We start from the raw sequence: 25,675 nt of genomic DNA on the forward strand, positions 1-25,675 counted from the left end.
AAAACTCCTGATTTTTTTAAAAAAAAAACTGCTTAATTTGCAAGTACTGGAAGAGCTGTAGATTTATTTATTTACTTATTATTTGATTTATATCCCGCCCTTCCTCCCAGCAGGAGCCCAGGGCGGCAAACAGAAACGCTAAAAACACTTTAAAACATCATAAAAACAGACCTTAAAATACATTAAAACAAAACAACATTAAAAACATTGTAAAAAAAGTTTTAAAAACATTTTTAAAAAAGAGAGTTAAAAACACATTATTAAAAAACACATATTAACAAGCAATTCTAACACAGACGCAGATTGGGATAGGTCTCAACTTAAAAGGCTCGTTTAAAGAGGAAAGTCTTCAAAAGGCTCCAAAAAGATTTCTGGTGCTATGTTTAATTACCTCTTTATCAAATGGAATGACAGATATTCTCAACCATGACTGCAGTCCAGAGATTCTTCCATACCGCTGTCACCTTAAGATCTGTTGGGAAGGACCTCTTTAAAGTACCATCTACACACTAAATGTCAACGAAGGAGACAGGCTTCTCTGTTGTGGCACCCTGGCAATAGAGCACCCTCTCAGCAGAAGTACAACTGGCAATGTCTTTTGTCTGGGCATTTTAGTTGTTTAGTTGTCTGCCTGCTGTTTTGATTGGATTTTATGGTTTAACATTTTATGGTCCTAGTCTGACACTCTAACCACACTGGCACTGTGACTTCACATTGAGAGAGGACAGTTTAAAAATATTTTAATTGATACTAAATAGGCTGGATGCACACCCCTGAGCATAAGAATCCCCACAGACTTGAAACCACCAATCACCTGGGGAGGAGGATGAATTAACCAATTGATTTCTCGCTACAGCATTTGTGATTAAAATTCATAATATGTAGCTCACCAAAAGAGAAGGCTACATTGCTGGTTTAAGTAACATTATTGGACAGGTATTGGCTAAGAGGAAGTAAAGTGTATCAGAGGTTTTTTGCTTGTCAGGAACTGGGAAGGAAATTTGTCTTTAAATTCATATATGGACAGTGCATTTTGAAAGGGAGTGTGCCTTTGGGGAATGACTCCAGCTCAGTGGTGGGGTATCTGCTTTGCCTACAAAATGGCTCAGGTTCAATCCCTGGCATCTCCAGGTGGAGCTGGGAAAGACTCCTATCTGAAACTCTGGAGAGCTGCTGCCAGTCAGTGATGACAATATTGAACTAGCCAAATCAATGGCCTCACGTAGTATAAGGCAGCTTACTATGTTCCTACGTCCCAAGGTCCTCTATTTCTCCTGTGCCACATAAGTATATACGGGCATCATGAGACTCACCATGAAGGGTTTTTTTCAAAAAATATTATTATTTTACTTTATTTTTTAAACCACATGGCCCATCTTCCCACCTTCAATGTGCTCAAGGGGCAGTTCACAAAGATTAAAAATGAGCTCTATAACAAGCAGCAAACAAAATATTAAAAAATCCACACTAGGGCTGCTTTCACGCTGCACTTTACGTCGTTATTCTGACCATTTCTTACCTGGTAATTTGCACATTTTATTTGATCTTTCACATGATGTAAAAGCTAGTTCCAGAAATCTAGTGGAATCTATTATTATTATTTTTTATTAGATTTATATCCCACCCTTCTTCCCAGTAGGAGCCCAGGGTGGCAAATTTAGTGGAAGTTTAGTTCTCATTTCCGTGACAAACAATTCCAGAAATAATCTGTCTGTAAGGTTGGGAACTCTGAAAATCATGCAGCCACTCACATGACAGGCATCCTGGCATGCAACGCATTCCCGCCCTTGAGGTGCATGTCAAATTTTTTTTGCCTGACAAAAATTGTACCAGTATTCTGGTGCAGGCAGCTGCTTCCCCTTCCTCCTTTTCCCACATGCACACCTGTGTCCAGACACCCCACAAAAATATTGTCAATGCAAAAGGGAGAGGGGTTGCAAGGTGATGGAATGAGATCTTAGACCTCCTATATAGTAGGGAACTACAGTGTGCATGTGTATAAGGGGTGAGGGCTGAAAACAAGACATCCGTTGCAGCAGCGTGAAAGACATTTGTGTGAAATGTTGGTATATTGGCCAAAAAAGCCACAGTTCCTGAACACAACAGAAACTGCAGTGTGAAAGAAATTTTAGAAATCGGAAGAACAGTGCTACCATTTTAATATGCAATAAGCCCCATGTGTGAAAGCAGCCTTAATCTCAAGCACATGCCAATGACATCTTCAAGATCCATAAAGTCAAACAGCAACGTAGATGATGATGAAAGAAGATTTCTGCCTACTTCCTGAAACCCACATTACTGAGTGTGTCTCCTTAGATAGGAAGAAGCAGGACTACAGATGAGATGGTCCTGCTCTGCAAGACTTTAGAAGTAAATATAACACCCAAAGCAAAAGAATTCATACCCAGGCCTCAATACAAGGGGGTAAATTGAACATACAAGACAGGTGTGGGAAACCTTTTGCTCTCCAGATGTTGCTAAACTACAACTCCCATCATTCCTGGCCATTGGCCATGCTTGCTACAGCTGATGAGAGATGTAGTTCAGCAACATCTTGAGGGCCAAAGGATCCCCACTCCTTATACAAGAAAAGCCATTCCCTGAGTCATCAGTTTTGGTTTCTCTCCATTTCTTATTTTTCCAATCTTAAATTCAGTTCTCCACATTTCAACATTAGTTTGCAATTAAAAAAAAGTCCTTATGCATGAATATTCATCAGCATTTTCCCGCATGTTTCTCTTAATATGCATGTGTTTATGCAATTGTATGCATTTCCCCCCAGTATAATGCATTTTAGATGTTATTTTCAATGATATATGCATTTATATGCAAACTTTGTCTAGTATACGCATTTCTGAACACATTAGCTGGCTGGAGAAGTGAGAATTTTGACAGGTGGCTATGTTTTGGTTTAAATCTCATTTCAGAAAGTGCAGATGAGGTAAGTGCACCTTTAAATATGACATGAACTGAATTTCTCCCCCATCCCTAAACAGGAATAGGAAACTTGTGGCCCTACAGATGTTGCTGGAATACATCTCCCACCATCCCAGACCACTAGGCTCTGCTGGCTGGAGCTGATGTGAGCTTGAGCCCAACAACATATGGAGAGGCACAAGTTCCTCCTTTAGAGGCATCCTGAATTGTGCCAAATGCAGCTTTGGAACAGTTTTTAAAACCAGTCCCATGTAAAGCACATTATGAGGAAGTTGCCATGCCATAGTAAAATCCATGTCATCCAGGACTACAGATGTCAGAGAATTCTGCACAAACAGCAATGGGAGTGGAAATCGCCATGTTTGCTTATTTGCCTGTGTCCGTAATAGAATCAGTCCAGCGAACATGTTAGGTATTCAATGTTGTCATTGCTTTCAGTCTGCAAATGGTACATAATGGATTACATTCCCCTACCCCCACCCCGCCATTTGCATTGTATTTCATTTGCACTGAAATGAATAGGGTGGAATAATGTAATGACATTATAATTTATGTAATTACATAATTTATGTAAATTATGTACGTTACATAATTCTGCCACAGTGGACAGCAGGATGAATAATATAGTTTTGTGTGGAAGATGAACTGCAGTGGAATGGAAACAGTGTTGTACAACAAATACAGGGCAGAATGGAAAACTATGCCTTCTTACATACCTATTCAAGAGATAATATATTTGTCAAATCAGATGTAATCAACAGGAAATATTCCTGGGCATGGGTGTCAGCTGACTACAGCTAGATTGTAGAGGACATCTACACTCCATGTCTGATCTAAGAAGACCGAAATCCCATCCCGCACAGGTAAACCAACTTTCCCTAGCTTCAAAAACGACCAAATATCATTTTGTTCTGTACCCAACAGCAGACACAGCCTTCAAAAATCCCCAACTAAAGATGCAAATCCAGATGAAGGCCCACGGAAATCAACAAAAAATTGAGATATCTCTAAAAGTTACTTTTTTTCCTAGATAGAACATATTCTCTTTCATTTGGCACAGTGAAAATGATCATCCTCAACACTTGAGCTGTAGGATTACTTAATCAAATATTACTTATCTTCCACTGTACAAGTTTTCCACACAAAGTGGCTTTTTCAGGGGGACAATAATGAAAAATGAATCATATTTCATAAAGATGTGGGAAGAAAATAATTATCAGATCACTGGAGCTAAGCGGTTTGGATCCAATTCTAATCATTCAGAAGAGGAACATCCCAAAGGCAGGCTTCTCTTCACCTCTGTGGCTGGAGAAAGTAATTATTAGATTGAAGGACATTTTTAAAAGATTACAAAGAGAAGCAGTTAGGAGTGAAAATGCAATGTAGCATATCAATTTGCAGTTTTTCTTATAGGTGCAATGTAACATGTAACGTGACAATACAAGAACAAGGCCGCACAGTACATACACGCCACAGTCTTGAAAATTAAATTGGAAAATTAAATTAAATTAAGTAGGAGCCCTGGGCTCCTACTGGGAGGAAGGGTGGGATATAAATCTAATAAATAAAATAAATCATAAACAATAAATGATAAAAATAAATAGCCACAATTAAGTAAAACTAACCTCCACATCCCAGAAAAGCTGTACATGGTGCTTACACAGCGAGGTAAGTCAGGAGGGTTCAGCCCATCCATTTGAATAACAAGTGCAGGAACACCAAAAAGAACAAGATATTTCACATAAAAAAAGAGGACTTGAGCCAATGCCAGACCACCTAAAAAGAACACAACACAAAAATATTCATGTAATTATTTTAATATTTATTGTCATTCTATCTCCCCCAAATAAGACCACTCTTTCACATCTTCCAAATATAGCTTATTAAGGTATACAGTGTATATTATCTTTCTGCCTGCATCACTTGCTGATGTGCACCGATTAAGAATATAAGAACAGCTTCCTAGATCAGGCCAGTGGCCCATCTAGTCCAGCATCCTGTTCTTACAGTGGTCAACCAGATGCCTATGGGAAGCCCACAAGCAGGACCTGAGCGCAACAGCACTCTCCCCTCCTCCAGTTTCCAGTTGCCTCTGGTCGTGGAAGATGTGCACAAACTGTAACTATTAAAGAGGTCCAAGCAAAAGATATATTCCTTTGGCACTAGCTGAAACAACAGGACTGATTCACACATCACCCGGTACATAGGCTAGCCATGGAGCAAAGTTCAGGCGCACGCACCCTACTTTGCCATGCGCACTGCTTATTAAGAGGGGTAGGGTAGTGTACATAGCAGCATGTCCTTGCTACCTATAAATTCCAAATTTGGACAAAAACGCCTATATTTAAGCACATACTTTCTTGTGAGCTGATTCACATGTAACAATAAGGCAAACCATGGCTTAGTAAAAACACAAGTGTTCCTGGAGGGGAATGCACACCCTCTGAACTTCTCTCCTGGTCCTTCTATTGCAGCACTGCTGGTGCTAAGGCATTGCTTGGCTTAGTGTGTCATTCGAACCCAGGCTTGTGGTTTGTCTCCTCCAGATAAGCCACATGCTGTAAAACCAAGAATAAATCTTGATTTCATCTCATGGCTTCCCTAGGGTGAGAAATGATGAAGCCTGGGTTTGGATGATATTGCTAAGAAAAACCATGGCTTAGCTCACAGCAGCAGAAGGACTGGAGCAGCAGCAAAGTGGCCACTATCTCCTCTCCCTGAATTCACACATTCATACTAAGCTATAGTTTGGCTTAGAGTAACATGCAGACTGGCTTTGTCTATTTTGCCATTTCTTTCTGTCAGCCGAGTCCAACGATATGAGTTGAGTCCAGTGAAATCATCCCATTCGTGCTAGGACTTCTACTTGCATTGTAGAACTCCCCCCCTCTGTGACTCCCAAATTTGACTCCCAAACCCTACATAGCAGACTGGGGGCCAGAGGCACACAAAGAGAGGGAGAAGTTCCACTGCACAAGCAGAAGTCCTTGTGTGAATGGGACGGCTTTGCTAGACACAACCCAGTGTTTTCAGGAGCACTTTGTCTATCTTAAGGTGTCCATCATTTTCTGGATGGTTGTTCCAGCCCTCCTCACTTTCGCAGCTAAGCCACTTGCTGCTCTCTTGCAGGTCACTTTCAGAAAGAGCAAACTGCAAAACAGAACAAGCTATTTCAGCTATTCTGATCACAAGCCAGATCTGGTAGCCACAGTGTTAGGGATCAGCTGGAAAGAACACTCTCTTCTTGGTTGATCAGCATAACTGCCATCTCTGTCTCAGATGTCGGACCTGTAATAAGCCATCCAGCATAGGCTCCCTAACACATTCCCCAATAGAAAGATTGATCATAACCACATTGAGTCTGCTTAACAAAAAAAAAACATTTCAAGTTCTATTATTTAAGGAGTAAAACATGCACATGTAATCTCCAATATAAATACTGTATATAAAAAAAGTGTAACAGGCGTCATTATTTAAATATCTCTTCATCCATTCATTCCAGTTTATGTAGCACAGCAAGTGTAAGAAAACATCAGAAATGTCACGCTTCCAGAATCTCAACTGGGACCTCCAGGTCTGAATTGGTATAATAAGCAAATATTGATCTTCAGCTCTACAGAAATCAAGACGTATTGACCTGGAAGACAAATATTAACCCCCAAAAGACTATAAATCTTCATGTGTCCTAAATATAAAGTCAATACCTGGTGCGTTCAGTGTTATTACAGGCATTGCTTTACTTGTCCACCCAAAATTATTTTGGCCTTTTATATTGCGTATTTAAAAAAAAAGAGCCAAATCAGCTAATGTTACCTGCCAATCGGCTTTTATTTCATGGAAATTCCTCAGTTTTTGAAGACTTGCTTTCAATTCCACTTTTTGTTTTCTGTGCATTCTTATACATAAACCAGACTGAGGCTTGGATTTTACCCGCAGCTCAGGCATGATGTTCTACATGTGGCAGTGCACATTAGTGAGACCTGAGCATTTGTCTCTTGCCACATCACATACAATTTTTTTGTATATGTTCTATTCTACAGGGACTAAAGGCCAATGACAGCTACATGTCGAAGAATGGTTATGGGATAGTACTTGAGACTGCTGAGTATGTTGTTACTTCTGAGGAAACATGCCTAGCACTATTATACTCTAGGTGAGAAACAGAGAGGCCATGCTTTGAATCTCACTTTTAGCCATGCCTCGCTGGGTGACCCGGATGAGCCAACACCTAGTCTCAGGCCACTAGCTACAAGAGGATTACAATACTGGTCTACCTTACAGGGCTGCTGTGATTTTATTTATTTTGAGTACTTCACACCCAACTAAAAAAAAAACTCTCCAAGGCTGCATACAATAATCTATATAAACACAAATGTGTAGATATAAAACAACAGCAACAAACATGAAAAAGCAACATAAAAACCTACCATGGAGAAAAAGTACATAGTTAAAATGTAAGTGTGTGCGTGTGTGCATGTGAGAAAGAGAGTGAGTGTGCTTACACATTTGAAATGTGCTATATAAATACTGATAATTAGATTTTTAAAGTGTCACACAGTTAGAAATATTTCAGTGTGCAGCCCTAACCACACTTACTAGTCTCACTGAACTTGGTGGGCTTTACTTGCAGAAGAGCAATAACCTGATAGTAGAGTAGGGCACATGCTGTGCATGCAAACAATTCCAGGTTCAGTCGCCAGCAACTCCAGCAGGGGTGGGAATGTCCCCAGTTTGAAACTCTGGAGAGCCACTGCCAGTCAGTGTCAACAGCACTACACTAGATTAGAGATGTGAAGACATGGGGAAAAACCACAAGCCACTTTCAGCAGGGATCTTCTTTTGCAGCCCAGCTTGAGTTCCAGCCAGGCTGAAAAGGAAGAAAGGAGAGAATCAGAAGCACACTTTGAACTTTGGTCACCTGACGTCATGGTAATGTCAGATGACTGACAGATGGACAGCCCAACCCATCTGTCAAAGTGGCCTGAGTATCTGACCCACCCCTGCAATAGTGTATTCTAAAGGGTTAGATCAATTTAAAAGACTCCAGATATATTATACTTTGTAATCCATAAATGAGGTTTGTCACTCAATTTGGCAAGAAGGCTCTACTATGACACTTATTGCCTTTCATTTGTCAAAAGCATATGCACCCTGATAAAATGAAAGTTCTCGTGCCAACTACTTTCCATCACTCACTCTCTGGGCAGAAAATGTCAATAATAATCTAAGCATAATCAAAGTTGATCTGGGGCTGGTCCTGGAATTAAACAAAGCGAGCTGACCTCAGGCTGTAATTTTGTTTCACAAAATAGTTAATTTATAATTATTTACCAAAATATTATTATTATTTACTTTGGGAGGGTCATCCCTTTGGACTTTCTGCTTCAAGCACCAAACTGCCTTGGGCCGTATCTGCATTTAGCATCAAGGCTAATAACCAAACTATCTTGAAAAATGTAATTAGCTAATTTGAAGGTTTCACAGTTATTTTTCTCTCTCCAGAGATTTCTCCTACAATATTATTATTACATTTATAACCCACCTTTTCTCTGGGGAGTTCAAGGTAGCATACGTAGTTCTTCTCCTCCCTACTGCTATCCTCACAACAACCTTGTGAGGTAGGAAAGGCTCAGAAATTGTGACTGGCCCAAGATCACTCTGTGAGCTTCATGGCTGAGTGAGGATTAGAATTCTGGTCTCCCAAACCTTATTCCAGTACTCTAACCACTATACCACACATAACAAAAGCACTGTTTAAAAAAACACTAGCCCTTAAATTATTAATTTACAATTTCAACCATGCTTATTTTGTACATGGCTATTGGCTGAGCATGGTGCACACCTGTTTCAGTCATCTTTGCCCAGTGTTAGCACCAGAAATCCTACCCAATCCTCAAAAGAGAATACCCTATGTACTGCTTCAATCAATCAGTAGAAACCAGTGGCAGCTGATGGTTCCATGCGAGTGGGGCAGTGGAATCTTCTCCATGTCTTAGCCCGAACTTTCTGAAAGCACCTTCGATAGCTCCTTGAAAGTTTGGATTAAAACCCGGACCAGATTCCACTGGCCCACTGACATGGAGCCAGATACCACTGGCAGAAACAAGTTAAACATCATGAGCCAGGGCTCCACTAGCCACTTCATTTTTAAATACAGCAGCATCAGGAAACCATATCCCTCTTGCCATAGCTACTCTAGCCCAGCAGCATCACCAGCTGGAAACACCTGCTTCTGCCACTAAAATAGTACAGATGTGTCCAAGAAAATATATGGCGCAGATGCTTGCTGTGAATGAAACTGCCATCATCCCAACCAGAACAAATGTAATATTCCGCACCACCAACTTTAAGGAAACTTTTTATTTAGTCATTTAAAACAGCGCATCCCACCTCTTTATAGTAAAGCTAAGTCTGCTAATGACATAAGATGCAATAAACAATTATGAAAATAAATAAAACTGCAAAGATGAACTAAACAAAGGATAGCACTGAATACAATTGCTACAGTCAAATGGCTAAAGGCCTTTCTAACAGGGGATTCCCATGCATGCTTATTTGGAAGTAAGTTCCACTGTGTCCAGTGAAGCTCACTCCCGGGTAAGTAGCCATGACATCACAGCCTAAACAGGGTAGTCCTTCCAGAGACTGGTAACTGCCAAGCTTGAGAAGGCTTCCCGGAGAGGGATTTTTACTGATTGATTTCACACAAAGGATAGATGGTATCTGAAAGCAGGGCCTCCTCAGCGGAGCTTAATGGATGGGGAGGATTTGTATAGAGAGAGAAGCATCCTAAGATATAGTTCAAACTTGAAACAGCTCTGATAAGCATTATCTAGACACCCCCAGTAAAAGAAACGACCACACATTAGAAAGAGGCTTACAGTAATGAAAATGGGAAGAGTGATCTGCAGCCATGTGCTTGAGATAGAATTAGCCTGCCTCAAGCAATTGGCCACAGGGCACTTTGGTCTCTCTCCAGCATGGCCGGTGCTCAATCTGTTGATATGTTATAACCACATATACATTAAGAAAGCTCTTAAATTCGCATTTAAAGGCTCTTCTTGGACTGCCTCCAAGTCCATTCCGACTTATGGAGACCCTATGAATAGGGTTTTCATGGTAAATGGTATTCAGAGGTGGTTTACTATTGTTTTCCTCTGAGGCTGAGAGGTAGCGACTGGCCCAAGGTCACCCAGTGAGCTTCATGGCTGTGTGGGGATTCGAACCCTGGTCTTCCGGGTCGTAGTCCAACACTCTAATCATTATGGCAAATCTACCTAATTTGTACTTCCTGAAAGAATATGTGAACTGACACTTAAGTCATCCTTCGAAATGTGCACCTTCTGAATTTTGCAAAGCAGTTCTTCAACTAACTAGGTAAAGCATGCATAAAAATATTAAAAGAACACACAAAAATGCATTATTTTAGGGGGAAATGTTTGCAAAAATGTGTTTATTAGGAGAAATTTGCACTAAAGTCCATGAGGACTTTAAAAAAAAAAGAATTTACAAACTGATGTAGAAATGTGGAGAACTAAAAATGAGAAACTGAAATTGACAGATTCACCCAATCCTAATTTATAGTGTTGGGAGCATCTTTCTCAAAGTGGGCACAGACTTGAGATCTGATGAGTGATTTTTCCTGTATTACTATGGGCTACTCTTCCAAATCCAATCCCAAAAGAAAAAGGAAGGAGTAGTTTTCCTGTGTGTTTTTCCGCCTGGCTTTATCCTTTCCTAAAATATTTGAAGCTGCTTTAGATGTTCGCCATAATGCAGGAAATGCACTCTCATCAACAATGAAAACTAAAGTAGTTTAAAAGTAATAAGCAAATTATCTTTAAATCATGAATGGTTTGGGGGTGAGTGGGTAGTCTTTTTTAAATGACATCCACATTTTAGTTGATATGCATTCATTTGACAGTATGCACATGGGTGTACATGTGTGGGGGAGAGAGAGAAACACAATTATAAAGAGTTCCAGAGCTTGAATACATGTGAGTAGCTACAACGACATCACCACTAGCTAACTGACATTTTCAATAGCCATGTATATACCATTGCTCAGTCAGTTTTCAGGAAAGGTTTTATGCTGAAAGGAGAGCTTCCAGTTTTCACTGGGTCAGGAAACATTTTATTATTTATTTATTTAAAATATTTCTATCCCTCCCTTCTACCCTATAATAGGGCACTCAGGGCGGCTTACAAAAATAAAATCAAACATGTACATAATAAAATTGTAAACAATAAAATCACAAAAACATTAAAATAAATTAAAATACATAAAATAAATTAAAATACGTAAAATACTATATATATATATATACACACACACACAGGGAGTGGTACTAAAGGGGACTACTAGGCTCTACTCCATCCGCATCACTGCTTTCCCCCTGTACTTTATTTTAAAAAAAGAACTGCAGCTGCTTCCTCAGTAAGTGTTGCCTTCCCCAAACTATCACGAAATGACCTTGCGACCAAATTGTGGGCAATGTGAAACCCTTCCCCCTCAACTCTACAGCCCAAGTATGCATTTCCACTCACATTCCTACTGCCTTCATTCCCTGAAGTGCTTTAACTGAGAACTGCCTTGGCTTCATCCAGTATGCGAGACCTTTCATCCAATGTGTGGTTGCCTTTTGCAATTATCCCACCAAAGAAGACGATGGCACCAAGTCCTATTCACAGAAGACTCTAGAAAGTGCCGGTGTGGCAAACTGGTTAGAGTGGTTATGACCAGGAGACCAGAGTCCAAATCCCCACTTGGTCATGAAACTCACTGGGTTACCTTGGGCCAGTCACTGCCTTGCCTACCTCACAGGGTTGCTGTGAGCACAAAACGGAGGAAGGAGAAACATGTAAGCCACCTTGAGCTCCTTGGAGGAAAGTCAGGATACAAATGCAAGAATAAATAAACAAACAAGCCAACAAACAAACAAACAAAATATTCACTATGGCTAACTGCCTTGAAGTCAAGGAAGGATTTCTGCCCAGAGTAACCCAGCAGCCAGTTGCCAGACCCAACTATTACAGGCACAACTGGTTACTGGGCAACTGGATTTTTGAATCCCCTACATACATCATACATGTTGCAATTTGAATTTGCTTCAAAAATGTGAAGTTTTAAAAGATCGTCTAGAATCTTCTTTCCCACCCCCTCTACAGCACAACTACTCCCTTGCATCATGGCGACACACTCAACAACCTTCCACTTATCTACAGGATACAGATTGAACAAAAGATTAGAAATACGGCTTCTAGCAGCATTAACCATCTGGATCTTCAATCTTGAAATCTGTTGTATCATAAACAGAATGCAGCACAGATAACAGACTGTTTGTTGATTCCCCCCCCCATCTATCCTGTAGGCTCCAGCTGCTTAGGAGGAAAACAAAAAAGTGTTGTTATTATTACATCTTTGTACTTGCACTACAAGCAGATCAAATTTCTCAAGAAGCTTTCAGGATAGTTCTACAATGCCATTTTGTCCAAACCTGAGCACTGGTACTCTGTCCCAAGATAAGCACTGGTAAAATTTGTATCAAAAGCATGCATATACAATGGAATGAGGTGGTAGAATGGACTGTACCTCTTCAAAGTTCAGGTAAGGGACACCATTCTTTAATGCTTTCCCCATGTAAACACCCCCTGCACATTTTATTTATTTTTCAAAACATAGTTCTCTCAACCTTTTTCCTGATGAGCAAGTTTTCTACTTGCAGAGAAAGTTTTTCACATGGAAGCATTAAAAAAATTATTCCAGCTGCATTGTAAATATGAACACAGTCCATTCTCTCACTGACTCTTGACACCTCATTTATTTGTGGTCTGCAGGTTCCCCACTCATGCTTTAATGGTCAAAGCAAGCACTTTGAATTTGGTAGCCAACAAAGGGTTGAATCCAACATAGCATTAAATCAGCGTTCCATCAGTGTGAAGATTTCTGCTTGTGCAACTTCTTCCCCCTTCTCCTCCCGCACAGGATGCTCCCTAAATCTATTCTAGGGGTTTCCCCAATCCTATGAAGTCAATTTGAGGAAGGCATGTAATGTTCTCCCCCTCTCCTGTCCCCACTTACCCCCTAAAATATATTCTAGGGGGTCCTCCAACCCCATGGAACAGATTTGGAGAGGGCATGGGGTACAGATAGGGGAGGAGGGGGAGGAAATCCTGTTGTGCACATGGAAGTCCGCTGATGGGACCCAGAATGCTGCCCAAAGTACTGGCATGATGTGTTCAAAACATTCCATCCCAGTTAGGGATGTGCTAGAATTCTGCCCAATTTGGATTTGGTACCGAATTTTCCATTAATTCACTTAATCAGTATAATTGCGGATCAGATTTTTAAGTAGCTATTTTCCATGGCTAATTTTGAAAATGATTGATATTAAGAATTATAATTTTATTGATATTTTCTTTCAAAATATTAAGATCAATATTTTTGCAAAGGAAAAGAGCAGATCGGTAAAAGCAACAGCTAGCGGAAAAAGGATGAACTTGAATTGATGCTGGCCTTTTAGGTCAACAGAATGCTTTCGAACTGGCACCAGCCAACGGAGCTGCTCTCTAGTCCCAGTCAACAACCTTGCAGCCTTGACTGAAGTTTCCAGGCCATTCTCAAGGGCAACTCCATGTAAAGAAATCAAAATGGGAGGCTACCATAACATGGAAAACTGCAGCTATGCCACCTCTGTCCAGGCAGGGTTGCACCAGATTTATCAGCCAAAGCTGATAAATGGCTCTCAGGGCCACTGAGGCCACCCGTGCCACCAGCAACAAAGATGAATCAATGACTACCCCAAACTGCAACCCTGATTCTTCAGGGGAAGTGCAACAATCTCCAGCAGAGGCTGAACGCCACTTACCTGGGCAGATTAACTACCCACTCGCAGTACTTCCATCTTTTCTGGATTGAGTCCTCATGCCCACCACATTCTGCCCCACTCTTTTCTTTATTTTTACATCTTTGTCCCAATTTTTGGTCAAAATATTAACCAACATTTTTTCAATTCACGTTTGACCATATATAAGAAGTTCTACAAGCAATTACAGGGAAACCATGGCTCTCCAGATGTTATTGGACTCCAACTCCCATCATCCCTGACCATTGGCCATGCTGGCTGGTGCTGATGGAAGCTGAATTTCAACAGCACCTGGAGAGCCACAGGTCGCCCAGCCCTGTTCTACAGAGTAAAGACCTGCTGTTTGTTTGTTTGGTCACAGTGACAGCCCGAAATCAAAGCAAGCACAACAGCACAAAAAAGTAGTAATGGCAGTAATGGAAAGTGAGGAAGAGGGCTCACCATCATGGCCTTTCCTAGCAGTTTCCTTTTGCTGCTGTTAGTTTCTGCTGGAAGAGAGATGAGGGAGCCAGCTGTAAATATCTAGCCTAGTGAGAAGACCCCTCCCCTTCTGAACTGTGTCTAAGCCATGCTACTTGAGGCTCCTTGGATCTGCACCAGCAGCTGGAATTTTCTTTATTTCTTTTGTATATTGGACTTATTCTATGTTTGCTAAGATTTTGTTTTTGGCCTGCTTTGAATGTTATTGATATGTTTTGTAAAAAATATAAATATTTATCCCCCAACTTCCACCTTGCCCCCAATGTTGTCTATTTAATAATAACTGGATGCTTGTTGTAAGCCTCTCTGGGTGCAGCTCACTGTGGAAAGGCAGCATATAAACAAGCTAAATCCATCGAAATCAAATCAATCCCACCAAAGTCCATACAGTCGAACATTCTAGGCCAAAAGTAGCTAGGCCAATGGTTTGAGGAACTTCACAAACAAGCCGTCAACAGACAAATGAAATCCCTGTAGCAGCAAAAACTAGGGAGAAGAAATCTCTAGACCAGCTTCCCCCTGTCTAGTATTCTGGACTACAACTTCTATCAGCCCATGCCAGCATGGCCAACGGTCAGGGATGATGGGAGTTGTGATTCAAACAAGCTCAAGAGCACAAGGCTGGGGAAGGCTGCTCAAGATATATAGAAATATGTTTTACCTGACCCAACACACTTCAAACAGAGCTTCTTCAAAGTCAATACTGGAAAAAACAATCTCAGTCTATATTCTCCAATGGAAGTCTTGCTGGCTACTGACTGCTTGACTTACCAATTAAAGTGTTTCATTTTATGATACTGTTTTTATACATTTTGTGATTTTTAAAAAAATCATGGCCAGGAGCACCATAATGTACGCTCACAAAATCAGTTGCATAAATATTTCAAGAGAAAGTGCTTGTTGTATGTGATTGATACTGAGAAATTCCACAGCATTTCATTTAAAAAACTCTGACCAGAAGTAGACATTCACTTTGTATTTCAGGGGTGGGGAAGCTGTGGCTCTTCAGATGTTGTTAGACTCCAGTTTCCATTAGCCCCAGCCAGCATGGTCAACACTTGGGAATTATGAGAGATGTAGTCCAACATCACCTGGAGAGCCACAGGTTCTCCATCCCTATTGTACTGGAATTAGCTTTATTATGAGTACATATATGAGCCACCAAATTCAGGGGAGGGCGGTTCGGGATATGAATCTCTCCATCTTGTAATGACAGTTCATATCCCAAACCTGAGAGGTCTCCTACCCACCTACATCATAGTAGCATAAGAAGAGCCTGCAGGATCAGGCCAGTGGCCCATCTAGTCCACCATACTGTTCTCACAGTGGTCAAGCAGATGGCTAAGGGAAGGCCACAAGAAGATGCATGAGAAATTAGTGCAGCTCCTTGGGCCTCAGATGCTAATGTTCCAGGCTCTAGGAAGGCTTCTGAAGCTTCCAAATTTTCTCTCCATTGCAGTGACTGCCTCTACTGTCAGATCAGGCCAGGTAAGTGAAGGATTCAATGGGAACACTGTTTGGGGCTTGCTGGGGAGTTTGGAGTTCACAGGGGGCATTCAGAAACCCCAACATTTGTATGCGTCATCAGAGGAAGAGGGTTTCTGAATTTAGCACAGAAAACAACTTTTCAATTATTTCTGGAAAATAGCTTGGTTCAACAATCCCACTCCTGAACTGAGTTCAAGAATGGGAGTTGACCATCAACTAATGTTGAGCTTATACCAAGAACAATATAACCTCAAGAGGCTTGAGAACAACAAATAATGAGCCCTGGAATTTTCCAACCATTGTTACAGGTTTTAAAATGTTCTGCATGGATTTTTTAAAGCTAATTTCTATCTGTTGGAGGGCTTTTTTAAAAAACAGAAATTATTATTATTTATTAGGTGTACTAGTAGCTTGATATCCAAAGGTCCTCACGTGACTTACACAAAGTTAAAACAAAAACAAATAAAAGACACTATAAAAACTTAACAATAAACAACAACAAAACAATAGCTTATGTTCCCGGTGATACCTTTTATGAAGTCCTCAATTGTCCATGTTTTGGGAAAGAATGTTACATTAAGCACCCCAAATTCTATTTCATATTTCCAGTTTACAAATGCAAGATACCAAATATTTCGATTCCTTCTTATTATGTTACAGATTTGTTTGAAGAAAAAAACACCCAACAACAGCAGCAGATTCCTTTGTTAACTTTTCATTAGCATGTAGATGAATGCACAGACACTAATATCTTCAGAAGCCAAACACTGAAAGCTTGAAGCTGAACTCACAAATTCTCATCTCATCTCCTGAATTATTAGACAACAAATTAAAAGACACTAGCCACAGTATTTTTAGACACAATCTGAACCAAGCTCCACTTTTAATTTAACAATAATAAATTAATAGCAATAATATTTAGCAATTATAGATCTCATGGCAGTGTACAGAGCAATTAACATATATTTTCTCAGTAATCCCTTAAAACAATCATGTGATGCAAATCTGTGTATTATTAAAACCATGCTGAAGATGCTGAGGACCACACAAGATGGAACGTTAAATGCATAATTTAATTTAATGTGAAGGTATTTTAAAATGCAAATAGCATCAAGTGAGCATGCTCATCATTATTGGGATTTCAGCAGGCACAGAGGAGGACTATCCTGAAGAGCCACAATGGCCTCCAGGAGACCTGGAAGAAAACGGAATGCAACCCATTCCTCCTATGGTCTTGAAGAAAATGTATTTATTTATAAAAATATTTGTATGCTCATATTCATAACCAAGTTAAAGCCGTTTACAACAATCATATATATATATATATATGTACAAAACACAACATATAAACATTTAAAACCAGAAGCCATTAACTATTACCGAAAGATATTTTCTTAAATGCCTGCATAAGCCTGGTGGCATAGAAAAGTTTTCAGCATACATTTAAACGTTAAAACAGAAGGTGCCTGCTAAATCACTGTTTACACAGCATTCCATAGGAATGGGCCGATGACACTAAAGGCTCTGTTTCTTGTTGCTATCAAGTGAGCCTCACCAACTGGGGGATGACCAACAATGTTCCTGCACATGATCTCAGTGATCAAGCTCAGGTATAAGAGTTTAGGCAGTCCCTAAGGTGCCCTATACCTAAGTTGTTCATGGCTTTGTAAGTTAGTACAAGGACCCTGAACCTGCAGAACCCCACAGCACAAGTGCCGGGGGGCGGGCGAGGAGAACTCGCCCAGTGCTACTCCCTGAACATGGCCCTGAAGGTAAGGAGGGAACCATCCTAATATGGGGCCTTCAGCACTCATCCCACTGAGTCAGTCCCGGAGGATACCATAGTCAATGGTATCAAAAGCCACTGAGAGAGAGAGAGAGAGCAGGAGTAATAGGGTTGTACTCCCCCATTTCTCTCATGATGAAGGTCATCAACTGGGGCAACCAAGGCTAGTTTGGTTCTGAAACCAGGTCTGATCCCAGATTGTAGTGAATCTAGACAATCAATCTCATCCAGGAATACCTGCAGTTGCTCCACAATTCCACCTCTGAAGGTCCTATTTGCATTGGGAGGAACCATATACATTGGTGCAAATGCAAATAACTACTTTTATTTATTTAAGACATTTATATACTGCTTAACCATTAGCATTTCTATTTTAGAGGACAGACTTTCCTCAGGACCACAGCACAGAAAGGGTTAAATTTGCCCTTCCCTCCTATTGCAATCCCAATTAATAACCCCCTCACACACACCCCAGTTGATGCTATTTGCATCTAAAAAAGATCTGCATGTTGAATGTACCTTCCCTATTGCCCTTTCGGCACCTGTTGAAGACATTTTTTCTTTCAACAAGCCTTCTAAAGTAGAAACTTTCATGCCCGTTGGCATCTGTATTGGATTTGACTTTATTTTACATATGTGTTTTTGTTGTTGTTTTAAATTGATATTTATTGATTTTTATTTAACAGTATTGACTGCAGAAAACCTCTAAGCAGTTTACAAAAAGACTATATAGTTTTTATATATGCAAATGTTTTAGCTGTTTTTATACATGCAGTTGTTCTGTGTTTTACCAAGCCTGAGCCACTTCATATTCCATGTGTCCTCAACAATTATGGAGCCAGTTGTTCCATGGCATTTCATCTCCATTTTTAAAAAAATGGAGTTTAATTTACTAAGTTATCAGGGGTCCATTTTACCTCTATTGAAATGAATGGGAAAGTGAACCTATCGAAGACCTAACCTAACTGGGGTCTATTTTGGCTCCAGCATTGTCTCAAAATAGGATTAGGAAAATAACAGCATTTTCCCGGTGTCATAAATTCCATTTTTTTGTGGTTATATCACTTCAAGAGCACTGGATTAGACAAGAGCACTGGATTAGACAAAGCAACCTATTCCAAAGTACTGCAGGGATCCACTAGAGCACAGGAAGAAATTTTAGCCTAGGGGGCTAATTCTGCTCTAAGCTGTCATTATCTTGACACAGTAGTTAACATTCTCATAGTGCAAACTTGTGGAAACAGTGATTCAGTGCCTTATTTTTGACAATAATACATACAATTATTAGGGGGAAAGTATTGTATGTTTTCCTTGCAGTAGCTTATCATCATTATATGAAGAGTAAGACAAATTGTTACAGAAATATGTAAACATTAAAATAATCAAGTGGATGGTGAAATTTATCTTTATTAGCATTCCTCTGCCTGCTTTCCTAACAAAATACAAACAAGTATTTTCCAGAGGTGCAGTTACATTGCAGCAAAACCAACAGAGAGTCTCTTGGCATATTAAAACTAACTAATTTCATTATGGCACAGGCTTTCAGGACTAACTAATTTCATTATAGCACAGGCTTTCAGGAGTGAAGTCCATTTCATCAGATGCATGAAATGTAATCCTCAGTTGCAGGTATATTCACTCAGAGGAGGAATGGAAATTGAAAGCAGAGATGTCAGAAGGAAATGAAATGCATGAGGTACAGATAGTGACAATTCATTTAGAGCTAGAATGTACAAAAATAAATAGATTTTAGAACTCCTTCACAGCCAATGTTTGCTCCATTCCTTCTTCAAGAAAACCTGATGTTTACATCAGTTTAATTGGACAATCCTTAGTTCTTGAACTATGAAAGAAATATTCCTTTCTATCGACTCTTTATATTGTATTTCTCTCCCCCACCTCTCCCATCTTCTTTCTCTAAATTAAAAAGCATCAACCTTATCTATTTATTCATATTTATTAGTTGTCTCATGTATATAGGGAAGATTTAGGGATTCTTGGGAAATTTATTTGCAAATTCCAACAGAAATAAACCTGATCTGCAGCTCCCAAATGAATATTCTGATCAGAACATAGTTAGCCTTTAAATTTCGCATTTCTCTGAATTTTGCGATACAGTCCTCAGCTCAAAAAAATTGAAAAATGTGTTTTAGGATAAAATACAATTAAAACAATACCTCTTGAGAGAAAATACATCTAGAAATGTGTATTAACTGGCAAAACCCATTCAAAAATACATACTGAAATATTAATATTTGTGCAGATTTCTATTGAAAAAACTGTCAGTAAATGCATAAATTAGATGAAATGGACTTAGGAAGGATGCCAAAGGGTCATGGACCAGAGGCAGACTAATTCATCTGACCCTAGGGAAGATGTTCTACTTCCTTGGACATAGTGGTTGCTGAAGCTTCCCTAAGGGAAAATTGTTAAGCAACGTTTTCCCTTGCTGAGCCTTAGTAGGCATAAAGTGGTATCATTAGCAACAGATGACAACAGCTTACTGGGCCAGGTCTGGAGTGGGGCAGGTCTGTGTGGATGCACTGGCAGAGACAATCCACTGTTCCTATTGGTGTGTTTGCACAGCCCTGATCTCACTTCCAGCATGCCCTGCCCCAACCTCATCCAGGTAAGCTATAACACCACCAGTATCAGGGAGGCGGTTCCGCAGAGCGCTCTCTCTCTCTCTCTCTCTCTCTCTCTCTCTCTCTCTCTCTCTCATACACACACACCAGCTGCTATTGGCCACAGGTATATCTGCACACTGGTGAACAAATTATACATATTTAAGTCAATTTAGCTTAAATAAATGCAACTTGCAGTTAGCTGTATTTCCAGAGGTGCCCTCGGTGATGGAAAAAAACCTTCCTACTCTGCTCTAGAACACTAGTAATTCAATATTAACACTAAAAGCAAAGTCATTACTATCTAAACACAATTTTGTATATGCGGTTGTCACTTCATCAGTTCTTCGCTGATGCGCATTGCCAACATGAGATACAGTGGTGGCAATACAGCAGAGCTGCCAGGAATGACTCTGAAAACTAAGCATTAACACTATGCAAAAATGCACAGACAGAGCCACATTTTATGACAGATTCACAAGCCATCTCTGCAATCAGTAGCTATATATGATTATTACACACAGAATCGGTGAATCTGGGTATCAGTTTCATGCCTCTCAAGGATATAATGTAGGGCTATTTCCAATCCTAGATTCAAAATAATCTGTATGTTACAAATGCCTGCACTCTGCAGGACTGTCTGTATTTGGTAGGCAGTTAAGCGTTTCTGCACCTTATGAAAGAAACTGACAGATTCCCTTAATGCTTTACATTGTATTTAGCACCAATTCACACACACCATTTAAAAATCCCTTCTGGTGTTAAGTCTGAGGGGAAATTCCACCATCTTCTGGTGCTTCCACCATCTTCTGACTTATCCCATTATTTTTATTATTATTGATCTTCAGAATGTATACGCTGCCCCATAACAAAGTTCTCTTGCGAGCTTAAAGAAAATAAATTCAACAACAAAAGCATATATCAACCGTAAATAAATGCAACAAAACAAAATAAATGCACACAATCCCCTCCCCAAGACAGAGGGGTCCAGACTACGTAGAATGTTTAGAAAGCCTTTATCTAGCATCCACAGGACTACAAAAATGGCACCAGACAAGCCTCCCTGGGAAGGCTGAACTGAAGCGCCACTACCAAAGAGGCCCTCTCCCTGATGGTTCCTAGTCTTATTGGAGACTCCATTCAGCATGGGCACTTGGAGCAGGGCCTCCAAACAGGATCTTAAAGTTCTGGTGGATATATAACAAGAGAAGCTAGTTTTTCAGGCAACCTGGTCCCAATCCATTCCGGGTTTTAAAGGTTAAAAACAGTGGGTTGTCGTTAACAAAGTCCAACTCAGAGCAGACTCAGAGCAGAACCTAAGTTAGTCATGTCTATTACCTTCTGTTAACTTCCTACTCTATTCTGAGTAGGACTAGCATTGAAAGGACTAGCATGGAACTGAGCCCATAAATTGTTATGATAAAGATGAAGTGCTATGTAAATAAGGTTAAATGAGAAATCCAAAAACCTAAACATTCGTGCCCGCTATATGGGCTTTTGGGTTCAAGCATTCCAACATTAGTTATATCTCAAACTTTAGTGAAGAGAGAAATATGCTTTTCTTTGCATTAAAGGTGTGGCAGAGTAAGCATAAAGTTTCAGAGAACTGAGCTAGGGATGTAAGGATCAGCCAGTTTTGGTTCTCTCGGTTTCTCATTTTTCCCATCTTAAATTCAGTTAAATTATGTTTTCAAAAACTCCTTATGAAAATTCTTCAACCTTTTAGTGCAGGTTTCTCCTAATATACACATTTTTGTCTACCATTTTGACAAATGTACACATTTTTACAAGGAATTTCCCCCAAAATAATGCATTTTTGCAAATATTGTTTGGTTGGAGAACTGCTTGGCAAAATTAAGATAAGTGCAAATTTTGAAGGAAGGCTGTGTTTCCGTTCTCATATTGTTTTGGAAAGGGCAAATTTGATAAATTCACCTTTAAATGTGAACTGAATTAAATTTCTCTCCCATCCCTAAACGGAGCTAACTTAAAGCTGTGGCAAATAGTCTCTATAAATTTTCCACCCTGTTTATAGAATTGTAGAATCGTAGAGTTGGAAGGGCCTATAAGGCCATCGAGTCCAACCCCCTGCTCAATGCAGGAATCCAATTTAGAGCACACCTGACAGATGGCTGTCCAGCTGCCTCTTGAATGCCTCCAGCGTTGGACAGCCCACCACCGCCCTAGGTAACTGGTTCTGTTGTTGTACCACTCTAGCAGTTGGGACATTTTCCCTGATGTTCAGTTGAAATCGGGCTTCCTGTAACTTGAGTCCATTATTCTGTGTCCTGCACTCTGGATCACTGAGAAGAGGTCCCGGCCCTCCTCTCTGTGACAACCTTTCAAGTGCTTGAAGAGTGCTATCAAATCTCCCCTCAGTCTTCTCTTCTCAAAGTTTGTGGGCAGAGAAACGGGAGGGGGATGGATTTTGCAATATGTCTCCAGAGAGAGAAGAAATTCTCCATAGTTTCTTGGGAGTGGGGCTCAGATGCACAGATTCCTTTTTCCTAGGGTTGTCTGGTGTGCTCATTTTGTTTTGTCTCTGGCTACCACAAAAAATTATGGAGATTATTCTAAGATTATTTTGCAAAGTGGCCTTCTTTTTTGGAAAGGTGGGGAGAGAAAGAAAAATCACAGAAAGTTTCTCAACAAATGCCTGCTGAGAAAGTTCAGCTCAGCTCTCATGGTAAGCAGACTTACTTGGTTGTTTATTGTTGTTTTTATCTTTTTTGTAAACTACTTTGAGCTTCAGAAAAGTGACATTAAAATGTTTTAAATATATAAAAACAGCCTTGGGCAGTATTCGACTAAATAGCTGCGTGTGTGCAAGGATGACCGCTACTGCAAGGGATCTCCCTCCCCTCCATTTCCTCTCTCTGCAAGAGCTGCATGCTATCCCCAAATGTGCTATGGAGGTTTGGGGGAAACCCTAGAACAGATGTATGAGGTACTCAGGGAGAGGATAGGGGGAGAACATTTTGTTGTGCATGGAAAACTCCTTATGCTGATGGAACATTCACCTCAGCGCTATACTGAATACAACCCCTTGTATTTAAGCACTCATCTAGTAGCCACAGCCGATAAGGAACTGCAGGCAAGTAACTGAGCAGACTAGCAGAGAAAGGGTGGGTTTTTCTTCCTCTCTCATAATACTAGAACAGGGGGACAATCCAATGGAGCTGAATGTTGAAAGATTCAGAGCAGACAAAAAAAGTACTTCTTCACACAGGGCGTAATTAAATGATGGAATGCACTCTGGTGTAAGTTCTAACAATGGCCACCATATAGGATGGCTTTAAAAAAGGATTAGAAAAAATCATGGAAGATAAAGCTATCAATGGCTACCAGCCTCTGCCTCCACAGCTGGAGATAGTATGCTTCTGAATGCTAGTTGCTGGAAATCACAAGAGTGAGAGAGCTGTTGCATGCATGTCCTGCTTGCAGGCTCCCAAGGACATCAGGTTGGACACTGTGATAAGAGCATGCTGGATGAGATGAGCCTGTGTTCTGATCCAGCAGAGCTCTTCTTATGTTCTTCTGTCCCTCCCTTTTATATATTCACCATAAAAACTAAGGAGGCTGCCAGAGAAAGCCCCCACCTCTGCACCTTGCATTTAAATGAAGTGGGATGTTGGAGGAGGGACAGGGTAGTACCTTTTGTGAATAAGTCTGATGAAATCTGATAAAATCACCGAGCTTATATTTTTGACTTGACTCCAGATTTGTTCCCAGAACAGAACAGCCTGGTCAGGATCCTGCAAAGGTACCCGCTTTTTCCATTATCTTGCTAGGGGGGAAAGTGTTGTTCAGTAAAGCATGCTATGAGACTCACAGACAGGGTTTTTAGTGAGAGAAGGAAACCTGAAGCAAAAGGGTTAAGCAGAGAAGAACAGAGCGCCAGGTTTGCCAAGGTCAGCAGCTGGTGGGCAAGTAGATAAGCAGGAACTTGCAGAAGCTCTGGTGTGGGGGAAAAGTCGTTTGGAGAAAGAGAACTGCGTTTTGTGTCTTGTCAGTAAAGACTCTTACAAGAAACTTGCCTGGCCTGGCTTATTCACTGATCTATGCGACACTTGAATTGCTTGCTTGTATGATCTCTATTCGCACGCACTGACAGGGGTTATGGGCCCAGCTTATCATACAAAGTAAGGGGTTCGAGAGTCGTTGACGTGACGTTGTTGCAGAGAAAAGAAAGTGCAAGAAAGAGGCAAGTAAGAGTGGACAACATGGCTGTAAACCTGTCATCCGGGATGCCGATGGAGAGACTGAATGCTGTAAACTACTCCAGCTGGAAATGGAGAATGAGAGCAGTTCTGATTAAGGAAGATTTGAATGATGTCGTAGAAAACCCCCCTCCGGCAGCTCCTTCAGCAGCGTGGACGAAGAAAGATGAGAAAGCGAAGGCTTTTATTACTCTGGGGCTGTCTGATTCACAACTGTTGCTGGTGAGTAATGAGCCGACAGCTAATCAAATGTGGAAGAAGCTAAGGGCCGCTCATGTGCAGCAAACTGCAGGGAGCCGGCTGTGTTGAGCACGGAAGCTTTATCAGATGTGTTTTACAGATGAAGTGACTATGACAGAGCATCTGGCTGAATTTCGTAGATTATTTGCTGAACTGCAAGATAGAGGAGTGCATCATAGTGACATTCAGATGGTCTATATACTGTTATCTTCTTTGGATCGAAAATGGGATGTTATGGTCTCGAGCTTAGAAACTTTACCAGACGGAACCTTATCTTTGGACTTTGTAGAACAGAAACTTCAACAAGAATGGAATAGGAGACAAGAGAGTAAGAAGACTGAGTTAAAAGAGACTGAAGCTGTACAACAACAACAATATCAAAGAAACAGGCAAGAGAATAAAATATGTTATTTTTGTGGGTCCCGAGGACATATACAGAGACATTGTTTAAGTAAGAAGAGAAATAACAGGGACTTTGGACGTCAGAGAACAAGCGTGAACTTTATTACCAAGGAGGACAATAAACTAATTAACTCTAAGTGGCTTCTCGACAGCGGAGCGTCTAATTGCCTAATCACAGACTCTAGTTTATTTTACACATCAAAGCCAGTGCAGGAGAAGATTTATCTGGCTGACGGATCGTCTCAGGACGCAATTGCAAGAGGCACGCTCAGGTTAAGTAATTTGGGAACTATATTAACAGATGTATTATTAGTTTCTGGTTTAAAATATAACATTCTATCAGTAAGAAAATTAGCTCAAATAGGTTGTAAAATCACATTTGAAGGGGATAGATGTTTTGTGAGAAAAAATGGTGAAATCTGTATGCAAGGGAAATTACAGAACCAAATGTTTATGGTAGAGTGCAAACTTGATAAACCCACGTGTGCCTGGATAGCAGTAAATAAAAATAAACACGAAAACTGTATACATGAATGGCACAGAAAATTGGGGCACGCACATTTTGAGAAAGTGAAAAATACTCCAAAGCATAGTCAAGATTTGGAACTATCACATTGTGAGCATATGGATGAA

The 25,675-nt window shown here is 40.4% G+C and overlaps 1 protein-coding gene across 9 annotated transcripts in view; it reads right to left on the minus strand.

The window, feature by feature from the left end:
* HHAT (hedgehog acyltransferase) overlaps positions 1–25,675 on the minus strand; it is a 283,748-nt gene that overhangs the window by 193,699 nt on the left and 64,374 nt on the right. For all 9 annotated transcript variants that reach the window (XM_061625299.1, XM_061625294.1, XM_061625300.1 and 6 more), the window contains one exon: positions 4,563–4,713. In XM_061625299.1, coding sequence (XP_061481283.1) covers positions 4,563–4,713 — 151 coding nt within the window. The remainder of the gene's footprint in view (positions 1–4,562; positions 4,714–25,675) is intronic.

Source organism: Rhineura floridana, chromosome 4 (genome assembly GCF_030035675.1).
Source record: "Rhineura floridana isolate rRhiFlo1 chromosome 4, rRhiFlo1.hap2, whole genome shotgun sequence".
NCBI classification, from domain to species: Eukaryota; Metazoa; Chordata; class Lepidosauria; order Squamata; family Rhineuridae; genus Rhineura; species Rhineura floridana.